Genomic DNA, 26,918 nt, shown 5'->3' with positions numbered 1-26,918 from the left:
AGACGACCAAAAAAGCCAAGAAACAAGGTTTCAGGATTTTATTTTCTAGTTTTGGAGAAGGCTCTGAAATTACTAATCAAATTTAAAAGAGGTTTACATAAAAATTACACCCTTCTGTCTTCTGCTTTATATACTTCGTTTTTATTGAAGACTCAAAATCTATTATATTGTTTCAATTCATTTCGATTTTAACGGGAGTACCACTATTCGAACAAGAAAAATCACCATCTATTACACGTTACAAGGAAGCACTTTTCTTTGTTACAATATATTCCTATTAATAAAAAGAAAAACACAATAATAAAAAAACGCTTTTATTTTAAGACTAGTGCGATTTGTTATACAGAAAATAAATATTTATAGTTATATACAATTTACTTTAGATATATTTTTTTAAACTTTGGTTTAATAATTTTTGGCGTTAAACTTAACAAATAGGATGATTAATGTACAACATTCTTTGACCTGTACAAATAAAAACACTTACAAACTAGTTAAATGTTATGTACATGTTTTTGTATACATTTTTTACAATTTCCTGATGGATACTTTTGGTTTTATTAAGTAAATCGAATTCAGCGTGTCCTTTTAGTTTAGTCTTGTACAATTCTGCCTCAAGTGATAAGTAGTAAGGGGAAGATGAGCATGAAGAACGTGATGAACGAGTATCTCAAAGGAGCCAAACCGTTATCTGAAAATAAAAAATAGAATGAAAATAAAAATATGAAAAAAATTACTATTGGTTCAAAATATAACATGTGTAATAAGTGGTTAAAAAAGCTGTGGAATGTAAAATATCCTTGATCTCAAACTATATAACAATCACTACAAGGAATTCAATTTAATTTGTACCTTCTTTCTACAGATCGATTTTTATATATATCGATCACTAATTATTGGTATCAAGAAGACATAAATTAAACAAAAATACATAAAAATGGTCTTCAAAAAGAAGTTGTGTATTTTCGTCTACATTGAAAAACTAGCATGCTATTAAAGACAAGACAGGGTTGATTCATTTTCAATACCTCCATGGTCAAATCGATATTCTTCGGTAAAATTTAAAGCAACCGTTATATTTTCACTATAGTCGTTCATCTCGATTTCAGCGGGAGTGCCACTATCTAGGTAAGAAAAATCACCATTTACTATAAAGCTCACCAGAAAGCTTCAAAACCGCAACATCCAAAAGTAAACGTATTCACATCAGCCTTACCTATAAAACGCTGAACGCTTTTCGTTTCCGAATAATTAGTCCCTGGTATGGAAAGACTGCAAACGAATTTGGTCGTACCTTCCTCCAGATAGCTAGAATTAAATGGTAATGTTATGCTTAAGTTGTAGTATCCGAAACTATCGACAGCTTCAGTCTTGTTGACGATAAATCCTTCGGGCCATTCAGTAGAATCATTTCTAAAACAACAAAACTATGCTATCTGACTAAGTTTATTTGGAGATGTTACTTACGTTCCCACTATATTCAAATCGAAAATAGGTTTAGGAGTAACGTTAATCGCATCACATAGTATAGTTTCATCACCATCGGTTCCTAGGATCAAAGCTATGTCGAATGATGTGGCAGGAGCTTGAAAAAAAAGCATCAAATATTAATTGCCATATATCAAAGGTTCAAAAATTAAATTAAATAAATTAAATTATTCGAATTTTTTGACACTAAAATATGCTTGCTACTGCAGTTAGTTGAAACTAATAGCCAATTCAATGAAGGAATGAATAAATGGCTTAAACAGCCTATTAAGGAGCATCACCACTACAAGGAAGCTTTCTAGAGAATTTAGAGTGGACCAGTCTATGTTCAATTCTTATTTTATTTTTTGACATAAACTTCATCAAATATTTACACGATTTTCAGTCTTCAACATTCTTCAATCATCAATCAATTTCAATTCTCTAACAATCAATTCAATCTTCTAACATTGCACTTGTACTCTATATATATATATTTTTCATTTCTTTTTTCTGTTCTCTTGGCCCTTTATTCTATTTACGGCATCTTCTGTTGAAAGTAGTAGTTAATGTTTACTTTTATATTGATATTTGTTTTTTTATTCCCCTCTTTCTATGTCTTCGGATCTTTCTTTCCATCTCCCTTTCCTTTTCTCAATTTCTATCGTTACCTCTCCCTGCAATTATGACTAATTCCTTAGACATACTCACTATATATTATTACTTGTCCTCTTACTTCTGATTGTTATTGTCTTACTAATTCTCTGATATCTCTAGTTTCATAATCTATAAAATAATTTGTATTTGAAATGTTTGTTTTAAATGGCGTTTCTTATTTTATTTTATTTTTGTCATGCTTTTGCCCCATACGCACTTCCAACTGCTGAAATCGTATCTCATAGACACAGATTTAATTCTCAAACAAGGTGACGAATACACTGACCTACCGCCAATATATTCGGCTGCTCCGCAGGGCAGTGTTCTTAACCCATTGTTATACCTTATGTATACAGCTGATCTACTGACCTCAAGAAACACTACTGTTGCAACATATGCTGACGATACAGCGGTTTCACACGAGGATCTAATATCAGCCACAATAAACCTCCAACTTACTCTTAACAAAGTCGAATTATAGTTGAAAACGTGGCGTATCAAAGCCAGTGAGACATAATCTACCCATATGACATTCACCCTTTGTAGAAGAACATGTCCTTCAGTAAAATTGAATAATCATGAATTTCCGCAAGCAGATAATGTTAAATATCTGAGAATGCATTTCGATCGACGTTTGACATGGAAAAAACATATAGTGACAAAACGCAAACAGCTTGGGCTTAAACTAAACCAAATGTATTGGCTAATAGGGCGTAAATCGAAATTATCATTAGATAACAATGTTTTACTGTATAAGTCAATACTTAGGCCCATCTGGACCTATGGTATTGAACTGTGGGGTACTACTAGCAAATCTAACATAGATATCCTCCAGAAATTCCAGAATAAAGTGTTGCGCGTCATCGTCGATGTCCCATACTACGTGTCCAACAAATTGATTCAACGCGATATCCCCTTAGAACCTATAATGAGTGTGAGTACTCTAAAAGACTATTGGTGCATCCCAATGCACTCACCAAACAGTTAAATATAAGCGATGACAGTGAAGTGCGTAGGCTCAAACGCAAACAACCCTACGAACTGATTAATAGACACATAGAGTGAGATTCAATAATCTCTAGATTAACTTAGAATAGCCTTTAAAATAAGTTAGGATAGGCTTTAAAATAAGTAAGATGTGTCTACCCTCATTTGTTTTATAATTGCTACGAGTTTATGGTTTTCATCCTCTACTTTTTTTCTACTTTCTCTACTCACATCTCACTATTTTATCAAATTTTTTCGTTCTTATATCTAGATATATGTCTGTCTATATATGTAGTCCTTCAATCTCTATTTTATATCCTTTATTCTTGTGTTTGTGACACTTGTTTCCCAGTTGGGTGTTTATATTATACATTTTTCTTAGATTGATAATTTTTCTTTAAATCTCTTAAAGGAGGAAATTATTATCTACAATATTTCTTTCAAATAATCTTCTTAAATCTTACCGTAGCGGCATAAGTACCACAAAATATTGAACGCTCTGATCGGCTAATATCGGAAAATGTTTTTAAAAAAGTCCAAAAATAGTTCACGAAATGTAAAAAAAATATATTATTTTTATTTATTCTATAGACTTACTGAATGACGTGCTAAATAGCTATATCATAGTAGGCGAATGTAAACATAAGAATAAATATTTACTATCTGGTTATAATACTGTTATAAAATTGATTGATATGTTTAAGAAAATGATGAGTGTGCACCTAAAATAAATCATATTGCTTCTTAGTATCACATATTTTAATATATTGTGGTTAAATGAATTAAAATATATTTACTAAAAAAATATTTCATTCCAAATGTTATTAAATAGAAGAAATATTTTATCAGTATAATGGCGAATGCGATGGGTTAGCCAATATAGTTAGCTAGTTATGATAGTGAGAAATCAACAACTTACAATAAACGATGACTTGTTTGGTCATTAGAGCATCGGAGTTGTCTCCACTAACTTTACACGTGTAGTTTCCCGAAATACCAGGATTGACTTCTTTAAACTTCAGGGCGCGTAACATAGTCGCCTCATCTTGGGTAACCTTATAAGTAGGATCGATCACGTCCTTTAACGGCCCCATCGCGTTAGCCGTGCCCATATCCGTGATCCATTGGTAGATTTGTTCTTCCTGACCGTTGAGAAACCATTTCACCACGATATCGGTTTCGTTGTTTGCTTCGAAATCACAATCGAGAACTAGTTCATCTATCGTGCCATCCTCGATGTATTCGGGGCCAATTATGCTATTTATTTTTAATGCTCCATGTACTGAAACAAAATAAATAATCTTATTTTTACTCTATATATTTTATCATATAATGTGTATATTGTTTAATCATTACACTCTTAAAGCCTTTTTCTGTTAAATTATAATGACAACTTAATTTATAAAATGCTCGATGTACTGAAACAAAATAATCTTATTTTTACTGTATATATTTCCAGAAGACATCCGGTCTTACCCAGCCTGATTACTGACGTGACTGGGATCATTTTCCCTGTCGGATTTTACACTCTTGCCTAAGTCAATCACAAATTTTAAACAATCACAAACATAAATTTACGACCATGACCCAGCAGGATTCGAACCCGCGGCTATCGCAACAGTAAGACAACCTTCCTATGGCCCTCACTGCGCCAATAAGCCGGCTACATTTAATTCTATATGTGTGGTGCATGGAATTTTAATATGGTGTTTTTATATATAAATAGAAATGCTAGCTACATATTATATTTTTATATTTAATTATTTATTTTTGTTTTATTTTGGTTTAATAATTTTTTTAATAAAACAAAATTTCAAAATTTCTGCAATGTCTTACCTCTTAAATCTATTTACCTCCTTATATATAATTTCAACCCAAAATATCCGGAATCATTTTTCTAAATAACATATCCTAAGTAAAGCCAAATTATTCCTCAGTAATAAAATAATTATCGATATTTTTAAAAATATCCATAGAGCCATTTCGATATTTAAAAAAATATATCGATGTTGTACAAAATGTATACCGATATTTTTAGGAAAAAATAAAAATATTATTATATCGCCCCCAAAAATATCAATGTTCTCCAAATATTTTAAAAACCAACTATACTTTTAATGAGTTTTTTTTTAAATGGTGTAAATGCAACAGAACAGTAGTAATATATTAATTTGTAAATTAAAATTGCATTAAGTAATGCAAAAAAAAATAAACTTTTTGTTTTAAAATTTTTTTTTCAAAATTAACAAAAATATGAATAAAATCCCAACCCAACACACCCATCGCCTGTTTTCTTTATATTTTTGAATGACTAAGGACGAAATTTGCAAACAAATTGCCAATCCGTAAAGTTTACACTATATGGACGCGGTCCAAGTGTAACATTTTATTTTTATCGGATACCGCAGCGAATATTTCGATAGTGGTAGGTGGTACGGCGACGACTAACATGCGAAATTTTTAATTAAATCCTGGACTAAAAATAAGTTTTCGTGTGTAAGGCGGTCCCAACATCTGGATGTTAGTTAATAACAAAACGATTTTATTACATGGCTTTAATGAACATTGTTAGGAATCCGAAATCGTATATTTCGGAATATTATTGCCGGTCCTTTGGCAATTACATTTCGAATGCGTGGGTTGCCACTGGTTTAAACAGTCTACTTGTATGTAGAAGTAACGACATTGCAAGTATTTTCGAATTTATACATGTATTATGGCAAGAAAGAACCAAGGTTTAGAAAACAAAACAACAAATGCTTATTATTTATCTAAATTTATTGTATTGACTCCAAAATCCGATTTTTTAAATTAATTACATCTTACATTTGATATGCTTAGTATAATCTTAATATATAAATTAATATATTACTACTGTTCTGTTGTATTTGCATTAATACACAAGCAAGGAGAGTACGGGATTAATGCATCCCAATCTCAACATCTTAAAACTAAACTACTTAATATAAAGTTAGAAATTATTAGTTAGTTATATACTAAACAAGTTCATGTGGTTTGGTTCGCTTCAATCTTCTGACTTCCTGCGTGTTGTCTAGTAACTGTATTGACTCCACGTTGTTGTGATTTAGCAACCTTATTTCATATTTTAAGGCGTAATCTTGGAGTAGTTCGTGTATTCATTTGGTTTTTAGATCATCGAGTAGCTGTTTGTTAGTTGCGTTTGTTTAGTGCAACCCCATATTTACACCCTATAGGTCCAAATTGACATTATGATTGATAAACAAATCTCTTTGATTTTAGGTGAAGTTGAGAGTATCTTATGACTAACCAGTACATTACTTGACTCTGAGTCTAATATGCTCTGCTTTTTGTCTCACATGATGTTTCCAATTTAACCTACCATCAAGATGTATTCCAAGGTATTTAGGTGATTCTGCTTGATGCGCTGAAAATCACTTCATTAAGCGATCTTCTGTATAAAATATTATCTTAATTAATTAGTCTTATTCTAAAGTCTACATATGTCCAGTAATCAGATCAGGTGGTGTTAAACGTTTTAGTCTACGCACTTCACTATCACGTCGCATATTTAGCTGATTAGCGAGTACATTGGGATGCACTGACACTCTTTCGAGGAATCTCACACAAATACGTTGAATTACACTAGTTATATGTTCTAGAGGAATATCGCGTTGTGTTCGTATAAAGTGATTATTTGAAATATAGTACGGAGCATCAACAATGGCACGCAACACTTTATTTTGGAACCGTTGATTGATGGATATATTAGATTTGCTAGCGGTACCCCATTGTTAGATTCCATTCCATATGACCAAGTAGGTTTGGACTCATACAGCAACACCTTGTTTTCTAACGATAACTTGGATTTGCGCCCGATTTAGCCAATACATTTGATATAATTTCAGTCGAAGTTGTTTTCGTTTAGAGAGTATGTGCTTCTTCCAGGTTAGGCGTCGATCCAAGTGCATACCAAGATATTTAACATGCTCTGCTTGGGGGATTTGACGATGATTGATATTTACTGGTGGACATGTTCTTCTACGCAGGACATGTTCTTCTACATTTTGTTTCATTGACTTTGATGCGCCATGTCTTCATCCATAATTGTATTTAATCCAGGTGGGTTTGTAGGTTTATTGATGCTGTGACCGGATCTTCATGGGATGCCAATATTGCTGTGTCGTGGTGTATGTGGTGGGCAGATCGGTCGTATACAGAAGATACAGTACTAGACCCAGTACACTACCTTGCGGAACTCCTGAAAATATGCGATTTAATTCGGTATGTTCATCGCTTTGATTTACAATAAAATGTCTATCAGTGAGATACGATTTTTGTAACTGATAGTCCGGATGAGGGAGAAGTTTCTTTAGTTTAACCTGCCAGCCCGTATGCCATACTTTGTCAAAAGCCTGAGATATATCTAGAAAAGCAGCCGAACAATATCTTTTGGCATTTAGGTCAGTGTATATTTTGTTTATAAGTCTGTGCACTTCTGTGTTCTATAGTTCCATGCTTATTGCGAAACCCAAACTGATGTTCTGGAATAATTTTTCTTAATAATAATATAATATACATAAGCACATATATTGAAAGAAAATTCTACTACTATTTTTGGTTTGGTATGTTTGGTATCGACATAATTTAGTTAATGTTGGTAAATAATAAATTATTGTTAGTAAAAAAACAACTCTTATGGAATAATAATGAAAGGGGGTATTCCAAATACATTAGCCATGAAATGTGGCAAAATATTGAAAAAAATTAAGTACAAAATACCATTAATATAACACTTGGTAAACAAAATTAATAATTAAAAACTCATATCGTCGAAAGAGTACCATTTGGAAACCATGGTACCATGCAAACATTCTATTTATCGAGCTATTAATGTATAAGAAACCAGGATCTTTTTGAAAAATTGTATTTTTGAGCATATGATAATTTGTAACACCAAATTGTTAGAAACACCAACCACCTTAGAATTGTTTTTTTTTTCATAAATAATAATTATTTAGGAAAAATATCTGGTGAATATAGTGGTTGTTCAATAGTATGTACTCGTACAATGATAACCTTGTGAGAAAATAGTTGTAGTGATTGAGTAGCAAAATCCAAAAGCTTTCTTTCTAAAAACCTGTTGCTGAAATATCAACTCCTTTTGAATGAACTGTACCGCTCATATGCGCGTATTTTTCAATTTATCAATTCACCGTAAGTTTTGTGCAACATTTCTAGTGACTGAGCTCCGTTTGCAACACAAACTCTAAGACAAATTCTTCATTTGGTGCTTGTAAATAAACTAAGAAACAAAATACTCAAGTACTCAAGTCCATTATGACAAAACTGATGCAGTTAACTAAAATATATATGTCGTGGATATCATAAAACCACCACAGGCAGAACTAGAAAAAAGTAAATGCAGCAACATCACTACATACTCGTTGATAACCAAATTGGTACAGTGGCCTCTTCAAACGTTTATCCTGTCAATCCTTCTGTACAGGTCCGAGACTGTTACTCTTACAGTTTTACGCCTGTAACTTTGAGGTCTTTCAAATGCAATGCTTAAGGCAAATTTTACATGTTTTTCTCAAAGATTATAATAAAGTTATTCGTAAATGCAAGAAGCAGTTTAAGGTCGCACGCAAATTATCTTGGTTTGGACATATCTGTCGAAAGAGAGGTGAACTAATTTTTCTAATTCTGAGTGAAACAGCTCCGGAAGACAGGATGGTTGTTGCTTGTGTATAAAAATAGAAAATAATAATGAAAAATTGCGCTAAATTTTGCAATATCAATAGGACAAAGAATTTTTCTTTGCCTGGAAAAATGGCTTGTGAAAAATATGTGTCATACATTTTATTTATAACGACTGCCACCATGGCTATACCCAAAAAAAATTAAACATTGTTTATAATAATAGAGCACACTTAGTTTAAATAAGTTATTACAGAATTCAGCAGAACCCAAGAATTATAAAACAGCAAAATATTTCTATTAAAAAAAAAGAAATTTACAAAAGCGCGACTTCAAAAATAGCGAAATCATTTCTTCCTTATTTTGAGAAAGTTTATTCACCAAAGAACAATAAAATATTCATATTTAACATTCCTGCCTATAGATTAAATTAATGTTTTAGATTTTGTTAATATAATAAATTTTAATTGGCAGTAAATAACTTGTTCTCTGCGATGTCTCTCTGACGCACAAAATTGATAGCTTTTGATATGGTTCATTTTAGACATGAGTCACATCAAGTTATTTTAGAAATATATGTTGTCTTTCAACTATTTTTCGAATACTTAATATTCGAAATATATCTGTTTTTAATTTGGTTTTAGATATTAACTTTCATTTGTATATATTCAAATGAGATGGCATAATACATTAATTTGTTTCTGCATTATTTATTCTATTAAACAATATAGTCATTATACTGTAGTTACTGTCATATATAATACTATAACACTTATTGTATACTGTTATTATAGTTGTTAAACTTTTGTTATAGTACTATTACATATGCTTGGATTTAAAGATATGAATCTGTCATTACAATATTTCCAAAGCATTTAGAAATATGACCAAATAAATCGCAAAATACTGAACATATTTCTTTTAATTACATATTTTTTTATAATTTAACTTATCAATAATTAACTCTTAAAAAAATTAAACTCTGCTCTCTGGTTCACCTCAGTGTTCTAATAAGTCAATTGAAAAGTCCCTGGCCTACCATAGTAAAACACATTTTTTTTGGCAAAATTAGTTTTTTTATTCAACATAATTCCCTTCAGTGGTGATACACTGATTATAGAGACCCTCCAACTTTTCGATATCATTTTTGTAGTACGATTTGCCCTTTGCTTCAAAATGGGCCTCAGTTTCGGCGATCACCTTTTCATTCGAAGAAAATTTCTTCCCAGCCAGCATTCTTTTGAGATCTGAGAACAAGAAATAGTTACTGGGGGCCAGATCTGGAGAATGCGGTGGATGAGTAAGCAATTCGAAGCCCAATTCATGTTTTTTGCCATCGTTTTCACTAACTTGTGACACGGTGCATTGTCTTGGTGAAACAGCACTTTCTTTTTCTTCAAATGCGACCGTTTTTCGGTGATTTCGTCCTTAACACGGTCCAATAACGCTATGTAATAGTCGCTGTTAATGGTCCTTCCTTTTTCAAGGTAGTCAATGAAAATTATTCCATGCGCAACCCAAAATATAGACGCCATAACCTTGCCAGACGACTGTTGCGTTTTCCCACGATTTGGAGCAGATTCAACGTGTGCAGTCTACACGGATGACCGTCGATTGGACTTCGGAGTGAAATGATGAAGCCATGTTTCATCCATTGTCACATGTCGACGTAAAAACTCGGGTTTATTACGCTTGATCATCTTCAAACACTGCTCCGAATCATTAACTCGTCGTTGGTTTTGGACAAAAGTGTGCTCGCACGGCACCCTCTTTGCACAGAGCTTTCTCATACCTAAATATTCGTGAATGATATGATATATACGTTCAGTTGATGCCTTTAGAGTGTCTGCTATTTTATTCAATTTCAATTTACGGTCATCCGAAATCATTTTGTGGATTTTTTAAATGTTTTCGTCGGTAATAACCTCTTTTGGGCGTCCACTGCGTTCACCGTCTTCGGTGCTCATTTCACCACATCTAAACTTAGGATACCAATCCTTGATGGTTGATTTTTCTGGAGCAATGACCTGAAACTCGCCATCAAGCCAAGTTTTTGTTTCAACTGCATTTTTTCCCTTGAGAAACTTATATGTTATCAACACGCAAAATTCCTTTTTATCAATTTTTTCACAATAACAAAAGTTGCTTCACTCAAAATGCTATAATTCATAAAATATAAACTAATGATCCGACAGCTGTCAAATTTATACACGCATCTTTCCAGGGTTGGGGCTAACTAAAGAACATATGGATTTAATTCTAGTAGCGCCATCTAATTGTCAGACCGGGGACTTTCCAAATGACCTGTTACCTCAACAATGAAAATGGCATTTAATTAACTTAGATCTCTTTTTAGCTTTTTATTGAGTTATTGTCGCTTATTGTTGTAAGTCTTCTTGAAATGTTTATATAGTTTTTGCTCTTAATATGGACTTGATAAGAACAAACATGGTTAGTTACTCATTAATTATTAACTTCAACATTTGAATTGTTTATACTTCCAGTTAGGATGGCAAAAGTTCAAGTCATCATAGGTTATGGCTCAGTATACGCTAAATGATGGTATTTATTCATACCATATCAACTTATATTTTATATTTCTTTTATTTTTATATACAGGGGATGGACAAAATATTATCAGGCCTATAAATGAGTTTTAAAGGGTATATAACAGATATTTTTACTTTGTATTAAATCGCGTTAGGTACATTTGTATTGAAGTCTCACTGGCAGACTTTTTTCAGTATGTGTCATTTCGTCGAAGTATGAACAATTTTTTTTCAGTACTGAGTAAATCGCATTTGCGAGTTTTACTTTCCTATTCAATTTGAAAAAGGTAGCTGAAAGTTGTCAGATCCTTTGTGAAGCTTATGGCAATCATGCTCCTTCGATTTCAACATGTGAATACTGGTTTCAACGTTTTAAAAGTGATGATTTTGAGAGACAGATGAAGACAAAGAGCACTCTAGGCAGCGAGAACAATTTGAAGGCGTTATTCGATGAAATCATCAATGGGGATCGCTACCAACTCCAATTGGTGCCTCTGAGCCGAGCACTACGTGAAAAAAAACGAAATACGAACAAAGAACCCAACAATATTATTCTTCAGCGTGACAATACTCGACTACATGTTGCAAAACCGGCGAAAATATACTTGAAAACATTAAAATGGGAAGTGATACCCCGCCCGTCGTATTCTCCAGACGTTAGTCTTCCTGATTACCATTTGTTCCGACTTATGGGTTATGACATCGTTCTTTCGAGACGGAATCCGTAAATTACCTGAAAGATGAGAAAATGTTGAGTTTATCGATGGACAATACTTTGAATAAAATACCTTGTACCAATTTTTCACAACAAAGCTTCAAGTTAAAAAAAAACAATTCTTTACTTCAAACGAATGTATAGCTCTAATAGGAACACCTGGCATATAAAACAATATTTATTTATTAATAAAGTGTTGAGCCACCATTTGTTTTTAAAACCGCTGTAATTATTCGCAGAATAGACTCGTAGAATGTCTAAATAGTTTCAAGTGGAATGTTGTCCCATTTTTGTACCAAAACATCCACCAATTGCTTCAATAATATTGGAGATGAAAATCTACTCATCTATCTCTACTGTAACATTCCCCATAATGGTTCAATTATGTTGGATTGTGCTGGCAAGGGAATATGTTTGATGATATTCTGATGCTTCTCTAACCAAAACTGAACCTTTGGTTGTGTGTATGGGAGTATTATCATCTTGGAAAATGGCACTGTTCAGCAGCAGTAGTATATACTATATAGACTAATATATGTCAGAGTAAGAACTTCATCATTGAGTAATCCAGTAACCTAGTCGGTGATTTGTCTCCCAAATCATAACGGAACATCCCCCATGACAGTCGGCTTGCGTTACATCAGCCCTTCCATGATTCTTTTCTTGAATTCAAATGTTCGTCGGCCTCTGACAAATAAATTTGGGTCTTTTGTAAGTATACATGTAAGTATCATCACCGTGACTGCTGTTACTCGTAAAACATTAAACAATCATTTAGAAGCATACCTGAAGTCCATAATTTTGATCGTTATGAATCGATTCTTTCAGCACTTTTATTGCTGTGTTAAATTTTCTTTTGTTTTCTTCTGTTCTAACATGTAATTCTTTTAGTAACTTTTTTCATCGCATATTTTTTGTTATTTCTATTGCTCATTCGTCTATATCTTCCTCAATTTGGAGAAGTTATTCTATGATGGATTATTCTATTATACTGTTACTATTACTGAAAAGTACAGAAAGACTAGAAAGAGATGAAATTCAAAAATAAAGAACTAGGAATAAAGTAAGGAATGTAGTTAGTAAAAAATATAGCGTCTATTACATCTTGTTAATTTTATTAGTGTATGTTTCTTCTGAGTTGGTCATAGAGCCTGACTTTAAAAAAAAATTTATTAATAATATATTAAAGAGAAACGAACATACGGTGAAGACGCCAGCCAAAATTTTAATAAAACAACTGAACTGAACCCATAAAAACCGCCGTACACGTTGAGGTATATCACACGTTTTGCACCAGTAACCTCTGTTTCACGGACGTTTTTAATAAAACCGACATTTGAAGGTAAAAACCCAACGGTCAATGTCGTACGTCCAGCATATGGCACCGTAGATCCGGGCAGGAAAGGGCAATTTCCGCCGTCGGGACATGGGCAAACAGATTTCACACTGATTCGTTCTTGTCTGGGCGCTTTAAACGAGTACAGAAAAGACATTTCCTCGAGTTAGATAAATGCCCTTTTTATTCGTCACATTCCCGTTCGGTGAAGCGGGAATTAACCAGTGTTCTTGATACCCTGGGGTCCATTAGTTGTTCTCGTCCGTTGCTTAAGTTAAATTGGTTATTAATTTTAATATATAAGGTTATTTTTTTTAATATAATAAATAATATATAATTTCTAGCTACGATAAAGGATAACATGCGTGACAGGCAAGTCTGCCTGAAAAATATTTGAACCTACATTTTTGTATTTTAAAGTTTCCTCATCATCAACGAAGGTTTATCTGGACTGGACCTACTATTTAATGTAGGCTCCGAATAACGGTCCTCGGCATTAAGCCTACCAACTGGACAGTGACCAACTTAGAAATCATTCCAGAAGACATCCGGTCTTACCCAGCCTGGTTACTGGCATGACTGGGATGGTTAATCCTTATCGGATTTTCTAGTGGTTTTCTAAAGACATTTACAATTCCAATCACAAATATAAAATTCGTCCATGCCCGGTAGGATTCGAATCGGCGACTATCGCAACAATGAGAGTCCGTCCTGTTGCCTTAACCACTACACTATTTGAAGCTGTGTTGTAAGTTGTAATTAGCGTTAACTATCAATCGAAAACAATGGAAAGTACCGAACTATTCGATAGTACATAAAATATACTGAAAATAGCTATTTCCAATCGTAATATCAGACAGAAATGTACGAATCACTTCTTTGAGAGAGAAACGAAAAGAGATAATTTCTTGGATCTCTGTGCCGTTGAGATCATTTCAAATAATTTTAATGATCCCCAATACGTTACATCGTATCTTATTATTTAGAGAGTAACAATGATATAATATAACTATTTTTTCTATTTCATTCGAATATGTGCTTACGAATGTTTTTTGTTTGTTTTTTTCAGGCCAGCCATAAGTTTTATAACCTTATAACAGGTCAATTAAAAAGTCCCCGTCCTGACACATAGATGGCGTTACTAGAATTAAATCCATATGTTTTTTAGTTAGCCATAACCCTCAAAAGATGCGTGCATAATTTGACAGCTGTCGGCTCATTAGTTTGTCAATTATAGCATTTTGAGTGAAGCAACTTTTGTAAAAAATGAATAAAAATATATTTCAAATGTTGATAAAATATTGCTTTTGAAGGGAAAAAATACAGTTGAAGCAAAAACTTGACTTGATGCCGAGTTTTCGGAAACTGCCGCAGGAAAATCAACCATCAAGGATTGGTATAATAAGTTTAGATGTGGTGAAATGTGGTGGACGCCCAAAAGAGGTTGTTACCGAAGAAAACATTAAAAAATCCACAAAATGATTTTGAATGGCCGTAAATTGAAATTGAATAAAATAGCAGACACTCTAAAGATATCAACTGAACGTGTACATCATATCATTCACGAATATTTGGGTATGAGAAAGCTCTGAGAAAATGACATGGAATGTTTAACTCGACTATTAAGAAAATTACAATGGCATGCTACATCGGACATTCAAGAACCAAAGAGCGTTGAAGCTCAACCAATATAGTCCGATATTTTTAAATTATTGTAATATTAGTCAGAAAGAGAGAAATAATTTCAGTTAAATGATTAATACAACACATTGGTTTTGATTAAGAAAACGGTCTAGATGGGCAGTAGTGCCCTTAATTCAATTTTCTGGCACATTTCCGATTGTTCTAACGATTTCACGAATAGCTTGTTCGATATTTTCCTTGAATATATCAATTATTCCTGAATGATCAGATTATAAAATCAAAATAGTTCAACAATGGCGAAGCACAGGTATGACCTGAACAATAAATTTCTTCATGAGTAACGTGTGATAATACAGTTATCAAATTAGAATCCTACTCAAAGTACTTTTAAAAACAATAACGTATAGCCATTCCTATAAAACAGCCAATGCACGTCATCAACATCGTCGAACGTATTGCCAACTTCAGTTTATAAAAACGTAAAATCCCTTTTGAATTAATTAAAAATTCGATTTGAGTTGGTACTGGTCGACGCCGTTGTCATATGTCAATGTAAATATAAAAAAACAACTCTAACCTACAAACTATTGTGGCTGTTTAATTAACTGTAGTTTAAGTCTTTTAATAAATATCCATTAGATGTACTATAGTATTAAAATAAATTAAATATTATACCCTTATGTTTGCTTCATTATTTTATTTACATTGACATTTTGTTGTTATAGGTATAAGAGATGAAAACTTAAATTTGGTGCAGCAACGCTGCATTATAAATTTTGATGACGTGCATTGGCTGTTTTATGAGAAGAATTGTATATATTTTTACCAAACAGACAGTCTTAAATTAGCAAACAACAAATCCCGCAAAATTAATTCACAATCCTAGTTATGAAAAAACTAAAATCGACATGTGACGATTGTGAGTGCGACCCAGATTGTTCGGAGAAGAAAAACGGGTCTGACAATGACTTTGAACATCTCTGTATATTAATAGTAATGTCATCTCGAAATTCTCAAGGATATCGTCCGCAACAAAAACAACACATCTCCGCCTCAATGACAGACAGGCGTTCCAAGCTCCAAGCCGAAAATATCCCGTATCCCGTCGACCGAACGGAATTTGATATAAATCAAATCGAAAAAGAACATATATGTGCATATCGTGTAGACGTCACGTGTGAATGAACAATAAAACGTAACGATGATTCGTTCAATTGCATTTCAGGCGCTTTCCAATCTCGTATTACACCTTTGGAACAAGCGCACGAGTATATGCAGCTCAAATAGCATGACTCATGTATATTACACGTACACTTTTACGGTTTTATTGATATATTAAAATAATCAAAGTAATTGTACGGTACAGGGAATTTTTTTTATCGATACATTGTTACTAGTTGTTACCGTCTGGAGTGGGACTTGCTGGAGAAGAAAGCTTTGGTCGATTAAGAAAGATTAAGCACACTATTCCCTTTCTTAAGGCCATATAAATCTAGATTGAGTCTCGACTCGATTATTTCAATAACATTGCTCATTCAATGAGTTATTTATAAAATGTCCGTATGTCATATATATCATCAAAAATATGTTAATTAAAAAATAAAATTAAATAATTTCATCAAGCTTGGGATAAAATAAATTAATACAAATTCGAGCACCTGCATATCTATTTTTGGTGGTCGAAACCCATTCGCCCCCCTTCAATTTTAATGCTCTATTACTAGACTGGATTCGGATTAACAGTCTGTAACAAGCAACGACCACCTGTGTGGTAAAATTTTACCCGGAACCGTTGGATATATCGGTGAATTATCAGTCAGTGTATCTGATAAATTGAAATGGGGAACGACGCCTAACCGAGGGGACCAAAAGTCCCACGACATCAGATCTGTTGCATATATAAACAGATGACATTATTTAAATAGCTCGTTATTTAATTTTACTCGAATCTAAATGGAAAATGATCACTGAACCAAACATTCATATTGATTTTCATCAAAGTTTACAACTTAATGAATTTTTAATTAATGTTTACAACATTTTGGGCCACATTACTAAATGAATACACAAAAAGATTAAATGTAACTTAGAAAACTTAGGTAATCGGTTTACAAGTTAGTTCATACGATTTCCAATATGTCTGCCTCTCTTGCTATTAGGAATATTTTATACTGATAGCTGATTTGGAGGTTATATAGAGTCGATGCATTTGTCAATAATATAGAAACTAACCACCGAAACAAACGTTCATAATGATATCCATTAAATAACTCCTTGGTTACTTCAATTTAACCACATTACTAAAAGATATTGTCAACCGTTTTTAATAATATATTTGACGCTCTTCCTGTCAAGAATATTTTATAGTGATACCTGATTTGTGTTGTAGAGTGTTTATGCATTTTTTGATAATATTTAGTTTTTATCTTGAGTTTCATACAAAAATGACCATTGTTATTGTAGGAGAAAATTTGCAAAATAGTTGTATGTGACACCTGATCTTAATCTTAACTTGCTAAATTGGATAAGCCTACATTCAATGAAAATGTTCTTGCTACATTTGCAGATGACACAATAATCTTAGCCAATGAAGATAACTACACCGCATCAACCGAAAAGTTACAAACTGTTATTGTTGATAAGTACAATTCTGGATATGGCGCATTAAAATGAATCAAAAGAACAACCCAAATAAATAAAATAAAATAAAAAAAAATCAACAAGTGGTCTCGTATTTAAACACAGCCAAATATCTTGGCATATCCCTTGATATTGTTAAACTGAGGTGGAAGCCATGTGTTATGAAAAATATGTGAAAGTAAAAAAAATGTAGTAGTTATCAGGTGGATATTCAGGCCTGTAATTATACGAGGACAGATAAGTACGAAAATTTTAGAGAAGTGGCGATTTAATTCTAAACATAGTTTCCTTTTAGCTCGATATACCTGACCCAGCGATGCTCCAATTTATTTAACCCGTCTGAAAAATATGTTTCCTCAAGGTTTGCAAAGTGGCCCTCCATGACAGCGATGACCTCCTCATTCAACTCAAATTCCTTCCCGGCGAGTGACCTTTTCAAGTTCGGAAACAAAAAGAAGTCGTATCCGACCAAATGTGGAGAATACGGTGGATGCGGTTGCAGTTCGTAGACCAGTTCGACCAAAAATCGTAAACGCTGGAATAACAATCGATTAGATTTTATTAGTCATAATATTTATAAATAATTAGTTGCAGATATATTGTTCTTCATGCTGGAAACAGGAATCGTTAATAAGACCTTCAGTTTGGATGAACTGGATCAGACACATTGAAGAAGAAATTGAAGAACGATGGAATGTGAACAAATTTTGGATAGATTAGAAATTAACAGCTTAGCTATTCACTTGAATGAGACTTTCTGAATATGGGATTATGACTCAACGTTGACAATTTCCAAGGCAGGGTGATGAGAGTCTAAAACAACTAAAGGTGAGTAATTAATTAATATACGATAACTCTAAGAAATCTTATTGTAGAGTGTGAAAAATGTATGTGCACAGATTGCTTAAAATGTGTGAGGAGAGAAAGAAAACTAACTTTTTTGCAGACATGTAGATGCATTAGGGAGAATGCAGTGATTAAATGTAGTTTTATCAAGAAACATGAACACAGTAAAAATAAAGTAACAGAATAAAATAAGGAGAAATACAGTGATATTAAAATGACTTAATAAGAAAACACCGTATCGAAGGAAAAATAAATATGCTCTTTAATAAAATTAAAATATATTACTCGGATATACAATTGGTAATTAGGTGGATTAAGCTTCCAGGGGATACCACTACATAAAAAAGAGTTCAATGTAAATATAATAAAATACAACCCTAACCTACAAACCATTAATAACTGTAACTGTATAATTAATTGCAGTTTTAAGTCCTTCGATAATATAGGTATTAGATGTACTATAATGTTAAAATAAATTATATTTGATAACGGTATTTTTTTCACTATTTCATTTAGATTAGAAATTTGATGCAAGTCAAAACCAAAATGAGTCAATGCGGCAACATTACGACGTTTTCACGGCATCAATTCAGATGAGGAGAGTTCGCTGTTTTATTGAACGGACTATAGAATTTAAGCCCAAAGAGTATAACGTAGAATTAGTACTTTTTAATTTTAAAACCACAGCAAATTAGGATAAAAACAAATAGTTTATTAGTGTTAATTTACCATATTGCTATAATAAATAATAATAATAATAAAATGAATTAATTAGTTCATTCTCGTCCAGCAGAGGGTTTCTTGTTTGTCCACATTTTAACTATCTAGATTTGGGTCTGTTCAACATATCTAAATCGTCCCCTCTCTTATCTACATTACCATAACAACCAACAAATAAGTTTCGTCATTACATAACAAGCCAAATGTCACTATTGTGTCCTAACGAAGGCGGCATCTATGAATCGACGTTGTGTTATGTGCGGAGTATATTATGTTCGTTATCTTCCGATAACCCCGTATGATTCCTTAGTCCGTCTTAGTTACTTCCGACCGTATCGTTATCTATTTCCCTCCCGGCAACGGTTTAAAGATGATTCTCGCGCATATTAACGCGAATAATTAACATCCGATATCGAAAAAGTAACATCCTCGATGAATATTCATCGGTCCGGACGGCTCATAGACCTCCACGAGCCAAATTAAAGAAGTTTACCGGTACGGGGTCTTAAAAAGGATCCACGCACGGGTACACACGCTTCCTGCGGCACGTGCCTCGCGTTCCTCCGAGGAGCCAATACGGCGTCCGTTCTTCAGGTATCGGCCGGTTCAGGTCAGGACTTGGCACACGTCATCGTCGCTTCCTAACGACACACCGACGTAGATCTAACAGATGGTGATTTTGGTGAAGCGGAACCTGGAGGGTTAGTGGGTATCGGGCGTAAAGTAACGTATCGTGTTCTCGAACTGGTGGTGGCGCAACAGTTTTCTTTTTTTATGATTGTTCTTGCCACAAAAAAAATTATGTTACCCAATATGTGCTTTTAAGTTGATTTAAAAATACCATGTTGTTAAATTTTGTCTCTTTTTTGATGCCAACAGTTATTTTCTTCTAATATCATCCTCTATATATATAAAAATTGTTTTTATCACAAAAAAAGAAAATAAAAGAAAAAATGTTACCCAATATGTGTTTTAAATTGATTTAAGAATACCTTAGTTGTTAAATTTTCTCTCTTCACTACATAGTATAAAACAAAGTCGCCTTTTCTGTCCCTATATCCCTATGTGCGCTTAAATCTTTAAAACTACGCAACGGATTTTGATGCGGTTTTTTTCAATAGATAGAGTGATTCAAGAGGAAGGTTTATATGTATAATACATGCATAATATACTAAGGCAACATTGCTAATTTTAGATGTTTCTAACGTGATGTCATAAATTAACCTATTTTTTAGGCTTATTTAGCAATTAGCAAAAACGCTGCCTAACCCTACGAGTTAGATCAAATTAATGTACTACAGTATTGTACACCATAAAAAGGTCTACAAAAAAGTCCGCGATGGTATATGTTTATCTTTTAGGGATAACCCACATTAACCATTTTTATTGTTTACTTTTTACGTGAGAAAATGGCTTATTTACGAAGCTATTTTAAGCAATACGGCATTAATCCTTATCGAATTAAGTACCTTAAATACAGTGTGCAATTAATATAGATCAATATGGTTCCTTACAGCATGTAAATTAAACAAATATTTTCGGAGATATTACAAATTTAAAATTTGCGTTTAAACATGTGTAATGTAATAAAAATTGTATGAATTTAGATATTCCAAAGATAGCAGGAAATCTTCATAGTAAGTATAGGGGAAGAGGAATTGTTTTACTCCAAATTTAATGCGTGCAGGCCAAGGGCAGTAATGAATGAACCAAAAATACTGGATCGATTTTAATCATGTTTTCATTGAGTGACATAGGCATATATATTTTATGCCCGTGCAAAGTCGGAGCGGGCCGCTATGTTTTTATATACAACGTTCATATTTTTTCTGTAGTGTATTTAATTTAGTATCAGCATTGCACCCGTGCGAAGCCAGGGTGGGTCGCTAGTTTTTGATAAATAAAAAAATTTCTGCTACAAAAAAAATATGTTCTTTTAAGTTGATTTAAAAATATCAGTGTTGTTAAATTTTGTCTCTTTTTTGATGCCAACTGTTATTTTCTTCTAATATCATCCTCTATATATATATATATATATATATATATATATATATATATATATATATATATATATATATATAAAATTATCACAAAAAAAGAAAATAAAAGAAAAAATGTTACCCAATATGTGTTTTTAAGTTGATTTAAAAATACCTTAGTTGCTAAAATTTCTCTCTTTTTTTGATAAATAAAAAAATTTCTGCTACAAAGAAAAAAAAATTATCCAATATGTGCTATTAAGTTGATTAAAAAATACCGCTTTTGTTAAATTTTCTCTGTTTTTATATCGACAGTTATTTTATTCTAATATTATCTTCAATATATCCGGTATACCGGAAAGTCATTACCGGTTTTTCTAACAGATGTTGCTAGGCTTCAGTATGGGATGTTATGATTTGACACAAATGTCATTTTATTCCACTGATATCAAGCAGCTTTGAAGCTTAAAGCCATTTTGTTTTGAAGTAGCATCGTCATAAATTTATACCTCTTTGAAAATGTCAAGTTTCATGCCTGAAAATGGTGCATTTGCGGCACGCGTTACTTTTCTTATTTAATGAAAAGAAAAAAGCCGCTGAAAGTCATCGTTTGTTGGTCGAAAATACGAGGGGCATGCTCTAAACATGCGTGGTTTTGAAAATTCAAAAGTGGTGATTTCGATGTGCAAGACAAATAATGTTCTGGTAGACGAAGCTTGAAGATGCGAAACTGCAAGAGTTATTGCATGAAAACCTAACTCAAACTCAAAAACAATGATAAAACTTATGATCGGAAGTTTTCTTTCGTTCATAAGTTTTATCATTTTCTGCATCGAATAGTGACAGGTGATGAAAAGCGGATTTATTTTGAAAACCCTAAACACAAAAAATCATGGTTATCACATGACGAAGCGAAGGCATGTCTAGTTATATCAGAATGGCGTACCGACAACAAAAACGGCTTAAAAAACGTTCAGAAATGACCCGAACACACCGTGTCTTTAGACCACGATAACTTGTCTCATAAAGCAAAACTAGCTAAGAAAACATTGAATGCACTTGGATGGGACATTATCGCACCCGCCCTACTCTCCAAACATTACCCCAATTAACTTTTCGCAACAATGGGATACGCGTTTGCAGAGCATCTTTTGTATCTACGGTAATACATACATACGGTAACAGCATAGACAAAACATGGTAAAACGTCATCGGCGAAGAGGCCAGATAACATGAAACTACCTTGGCAAAAGTGACAGCAGAACCTGACACTCAATCATCCTGACGCTCCACAAAAATAATTTTTATGGATTACTTCATAACTTCATAACGGAATCCAACGCTAACATGCGAAAAAAGTGCTGCAATGATCATAAAAACCGGACACTTCATGATTGGAAGGACGTGGTATGGTCCAATCAATCATCGTTTACATTGTTTCCCACAAACAGCAGAGTTTGTGTATAAAGAACGGCAAAAAAAGCCAACGATCTGGACTGCCTGCTGTCTATGATCAAGCATGGAGGAGGTTTCATTATAATTTGCTTTGAGGAGCATCAGAGTATCCCCAAACATGTTGCCTGGCTAGCATAATCGCCAGAACTCAACATAATTGAACCGTTATGGGGACTTTCAGAGCAGAAAGTGAGGGATATGATTATTTCCATCGCCAACATCATTGAAGCAATTGCTAGATATTTTAGTACAGAGTGGGTCAATATTTCCTTAGAACATATTGAGATGATACAAGTGTTTTAAAAGCAAATAGTGGGTTAACCTATTATTAACAAATACATATTGTGTCAACAGGTCAATTGAAAAGTCCTCGGCCTACTATAATAAGACACATTTTTTTGGCAAAATTAGTTTTTTTATTCAACATAATTCCCTTCAAGGGTGATACACCGATTATAGCGACCCTCCAACAACATTCGATACCATTTTTGTAGTACGATTTGTCCTTTGCTTCAAAATAGGCCTCAGTTTCGGCGATCACCTCTTCATTCGACGAACATTTCTTCCCAGCGAACATTCATTTGAGATCTGAGAGCAGGAAATAGTCGCTGGGGACCAGATCTGGAGAATACAGTGGATGAGGAAGCAATTCGAAGCCCAATTCATGGATTTTTGTCATCGTTTTCACTGACTTGTGATACGGTGCATTGTCTTCAAACGGTCCAATAACGCTATGTAATAGTCGCTGTTGATGGTCCTTCCTTTTTCAAGGTAGTCAATGAAAATTATTCCATGCGCATACCAAAATACAGAGGCCATAACCTTGCCAGCCGACTGTTGCGTTTTCCCACGCTTTGGAGCGGGTTCATCGTGTTCAGTCCACTCGGGTGATTGTCGATTGGACTTCGGAGTGAAATAATGGAGCCATGTTTCATCCATTGTCACATATCGACGCAAAAACTCGGGTTTATTACGCTTGATCATCTTCAAACACTGCTCCGAATCATTAACTCGTCGTTGTTTTTCATCAAAAGTGAGCTAGCGCGGCACCCACTTTGCATAGAGCTTTCCCAAGTATACCAAACCCAAATATTCGTGAATGATATGATGTACACGTTCAGTTGATATCTTTAGTGCCTGCTATTTCATTCAGTTTCAATTTACGGTCATTCAAAATCATTTTGTGGATTTTTTTAATGTTTTCGTCGGTAACAACCTCTTTTGGGCGTCCACTGCGTTCACCGTCTTCGGTGCTCATTTCACCACGTCTAAACTTAGCATACCAATCCTTGATGGTTGATTTTTCCTGGTACAGTGTCCGGAAACTCGGCATCAAGCCAAGTTTTTGCTTCAGCTGTATTTTCAAACTACAACGTCGAAAAGCAATATTTTATCAACACGCGAAATTCCTTTTTATCCATTTTTTCCAATAACAAAAGTTGCTTCACTCAAAATGCTATAATTCACAAATTAATGATCCAACAGCTGTCAAATTTATACACGCATCTTTTGAGGGTTAGGGCTAACTAAAACACATATGGATTTAATTCTAATGGTGCCATCTATGTGTCAGGCCGGGGACTTTTCAATTGACCTGTTATTTTGGCTATCCCCTGTAGAAAACAATTTAATGAAAACAAATGTAATGGGACAGCGAATTAAGGGTATGTTAACGAAGAGCAATAAGAGATATTCAAAAAGTCGACAGGAAGACACACATCAATTATGAATTTAAAAAAATATATTCCGAGTTTATGTATAAGCTGGTGGAAAACTCATGACAGATTCTCTTAAACAACAATTGATTGTTTATGACAAACCAAATGCATAAACATTTCTTTAAAAGTACATATAGTACTTAATACATTTACTCTGATTGTTTAAAACAACGTTAGCATCTGATTAAAGAAACTTTTAAAATACTGCAAGATTATCACAATAAAATAATTGAAATACTTTATTTTGATTACAATTCTGGATAATGGTAATTATTATAATGTTTAAATAAGTTTATATATATTAAATCTACTATATTTTGATTTATAATTTATTAATTAATTAAAAATGACCAGGATATAAATTATATCAAACATTTACTCAGCACAATTGTAAAAACTCAACGCATTTCATGTTTCTATTAAATTTAATGAAATACCTTCATTACTGAAATAAAGTTAACATCCAACACTAGCAAAGTTATATAGCAAATCCTAAACATGATGTCATTTAGTTAAAGTTTAAATTAATTTGATATAGTCAACGGCTAAGATAGATTCGCAATCTTTGAACGGCAAGATTGACTGGATAGATGCCAAATAAATGGAGAGTAAACAAAATGTAATACGTACCTATATAAACCAACAGAAATTAATAATACTAATAAATTAATTCTGTAGTTGATAATCTTTGCTACAAAATAAAGTTAAAATCTTGAAAATAATAAAACAATATATTCAAATATGTTCAATGGGAGCGACTCAAGTATTAACAAATAACACACAGCAGATAATCAAAAAACATAATTTGAATGATGTAATTTAACAAAGAACAGATATCAGTAAATGTGGTAATAACTTGTCATTATATGAAATAAATGTCAAAATGATCTAAGCGGCTTATTCATACGCACGACAATAACAAATATCATTTGGGTGAACGTTTTATTATCCAATTATAGGCTAAATTGAATGCCAGAGCCTGATTATGTTATAATACCATTACAAATCGACGAAAATCAAATTAATAACAATAATATTGATAATGGTAACGTACAACCATTTACTCATTTTTTCTTGGTCCCATTCCAATAATCCTATTGTGAAACAAAAATCTGGCAATGGAATGAGTATATTTATATTTTCGTTTATAAGTTTATTAGTTATCGGTTGACAATCAAGGTTAAATTAAAATATTTTTATAATTAGATTTTCCCTATTTTTAATTATTTTTTTAATAACTATAAGGTATCGAAATGTTTGATAGAAAACCGACATTATAAAAAAATTACATTTTTTTTTAATAATGAAAACATCATAAAGTACCAGCACTACAAAAATTAACAAAAAGTAGATCATATTGCGGGTATGTCTTCACTCACCGTAACAAGAACAGAGCAAACATCCTATTACACCTGCTAAGAATTTATCCATATCGCATTACTTCACAACTTTCGTTGAATACAAAAAGATATAATAAAGAATTAAATGTGATTTGGAAAAAGCCGCCAAGAAAATTAAACAAATACAATCAGAATAAAAGGCGCACTGGAACACACGAAGGCGGCTTTGACTGCTTGGCGCGTTAACAAGGACTACGGTGGCTATTTTAAATTTACGCCAGGCTTCCTATCAAAGTTGGCCATGCATAGAGCGATATTTAAACGAACCCCTTCGCGAGTGTCCGTCACGTATGTCGATCCTCTTTCAATAGAATGCGATTGACAATGACGGGCTGTTTCTTCCTGTTTTTAATAAGCTTATTGAGAGTGGCGCGCTTCTCTTTTGTTTATGTCTAAATATAATTGTAACATAAATAGTTGTAAAGTGTTTTATTGTGATTACCACAGGTAAATTAACTTAAATTAATTGAGGCAAGCAAAGCTAATACGTTATATTACGTTGATCAAAATAGAGTAAGCCATTTGATATAAAACGCAAAAATGTAATTTTAATTCAATTTCGAATTAAAACGATTTTCAGAGATTATATTCAGATAAAGCGAATATGTTCCTTATTGACAGTTTAACCCAACAGCAGGAATTTTACATACAAGTATTGAATTGAATTGAATTGACCTATAAGTATTTCATGTCCTTCTAATCTAATAAAATGAATTAAAGCCATATAAAAACTCTTGATAACTATTTAATTATTTAGCTGTTCAGCACTTACAAGTATTTAATGGCGATTCTCAATCCAAAATTTTCTTAGCTTCACGTAAAGCATTTGTAACTCATCTTTATCCATGCAATTGCGAGCAGTTAACATCATATCCTAAAATTTTATTGCTTTAGATGAAGTCAGTTATTTTGAGCTAATAACTTACCTTCAATTTTTGTTTCACAGAATCAATATTGTTCACATCAACCAATACATCGATACAGAAGTAAGTCTTTAACAACATCAAATTTGAAGTGTTGCTTTGTAAATGTATCATATTGCAAGTTCTATCCAGGGAAATGTAATGTTTATGATAACCAGTTAAAAATTTTAATGAAAATGTATCATTAGAATCTTTTCCTA

General features: G+C 32.9%; 1 protein-coding gene across 2 annotated transcripts; it reads right to left on the bottom strand.

Annotated features, from left to right (window-relative positions):
* Positions 1-296: 296 nt before the first annotated feature.
* LOC143199171 (uncharacterized) lies at positions 297-26,017 on the bottom strand. 2 transcript variants are annotated; one of them, XM_076408990.1, is made up of 6 exons: positions 25,775-26,009; positions 4,031-4,393; positions 1,468-1,585; positions 1,217-1,413; positions 1,029-1,124; positions 297-691 (listed from the first exon to the last, which is right to left on the bottom strand). In XM_076408990.1, exons 1-6 carry the CDS (start codon positions 25,824-25,826, stop codon positions 615-617), a joined length of 903 nt encoding a protein of 300 aa, XP_076265105.1. In that variant the 5' UTR covers positions 25,827-26,009; the 3' UTR covers positions 297-614. The 2 variants fall into 2 exon arrangements, with proteins under 2 accessions (XP_076265105.1, XP_076265106.1); XM_076408991.1 differs by lacking the exon at positions 1,029-1,124 and having other exon boundaries at positions 25,775-26,017.
* Positions 26,018-26,918: the final 901 nt, after the last annotated feature.

Source organism: Rhynchophorus ferrugineus, unplaced genomic scaffold (genome assembly GCF_030347505.1).
Source record: "Rhynchophorus ferrugineus isolate W39M unplaced genomic scaffold, kcgeb_rfMv2 rfM6, whole genome shotgun sequence".
In the NCBI taxonomy this organism is placed as follows: Eukaryota; Metazoa; Arthropoda; class Insecta; order Coleoptera; family Curculionidae; genus Rhynchophorus; species Rhynchophorus ferrugineus.
Note: the sequence above shows the minus strand (reverse complement) of the source record. Positions and strands in the feature narration are given on the sequence as shown.

Bases quoted from the DNA above. Each gene is read 5' to 3' on its own strand.
- LOC143199171 (XM_076408990.1), bottom strand. From the start codon at position 25,826: ATGGATAAATTCTTAGCAGGTGTAATAGGATGTTTGCTCTGTTCTTGT. The intron at 1,586-4,030 runs GTAAGTTGTTGA...TTTTTTTTCAAG, and splicing joins CAAACAAGTCATCGTTTATT to CTCCTGCCACATCATTCGAC. The intron at 1,125-1,216 runs GTAAGGCTGATG...TTTCTTACCTAG, and splicing joins AAGCGTTCAGCGTTTTATAG to ATAGTGGCACTCCCGCTGAA.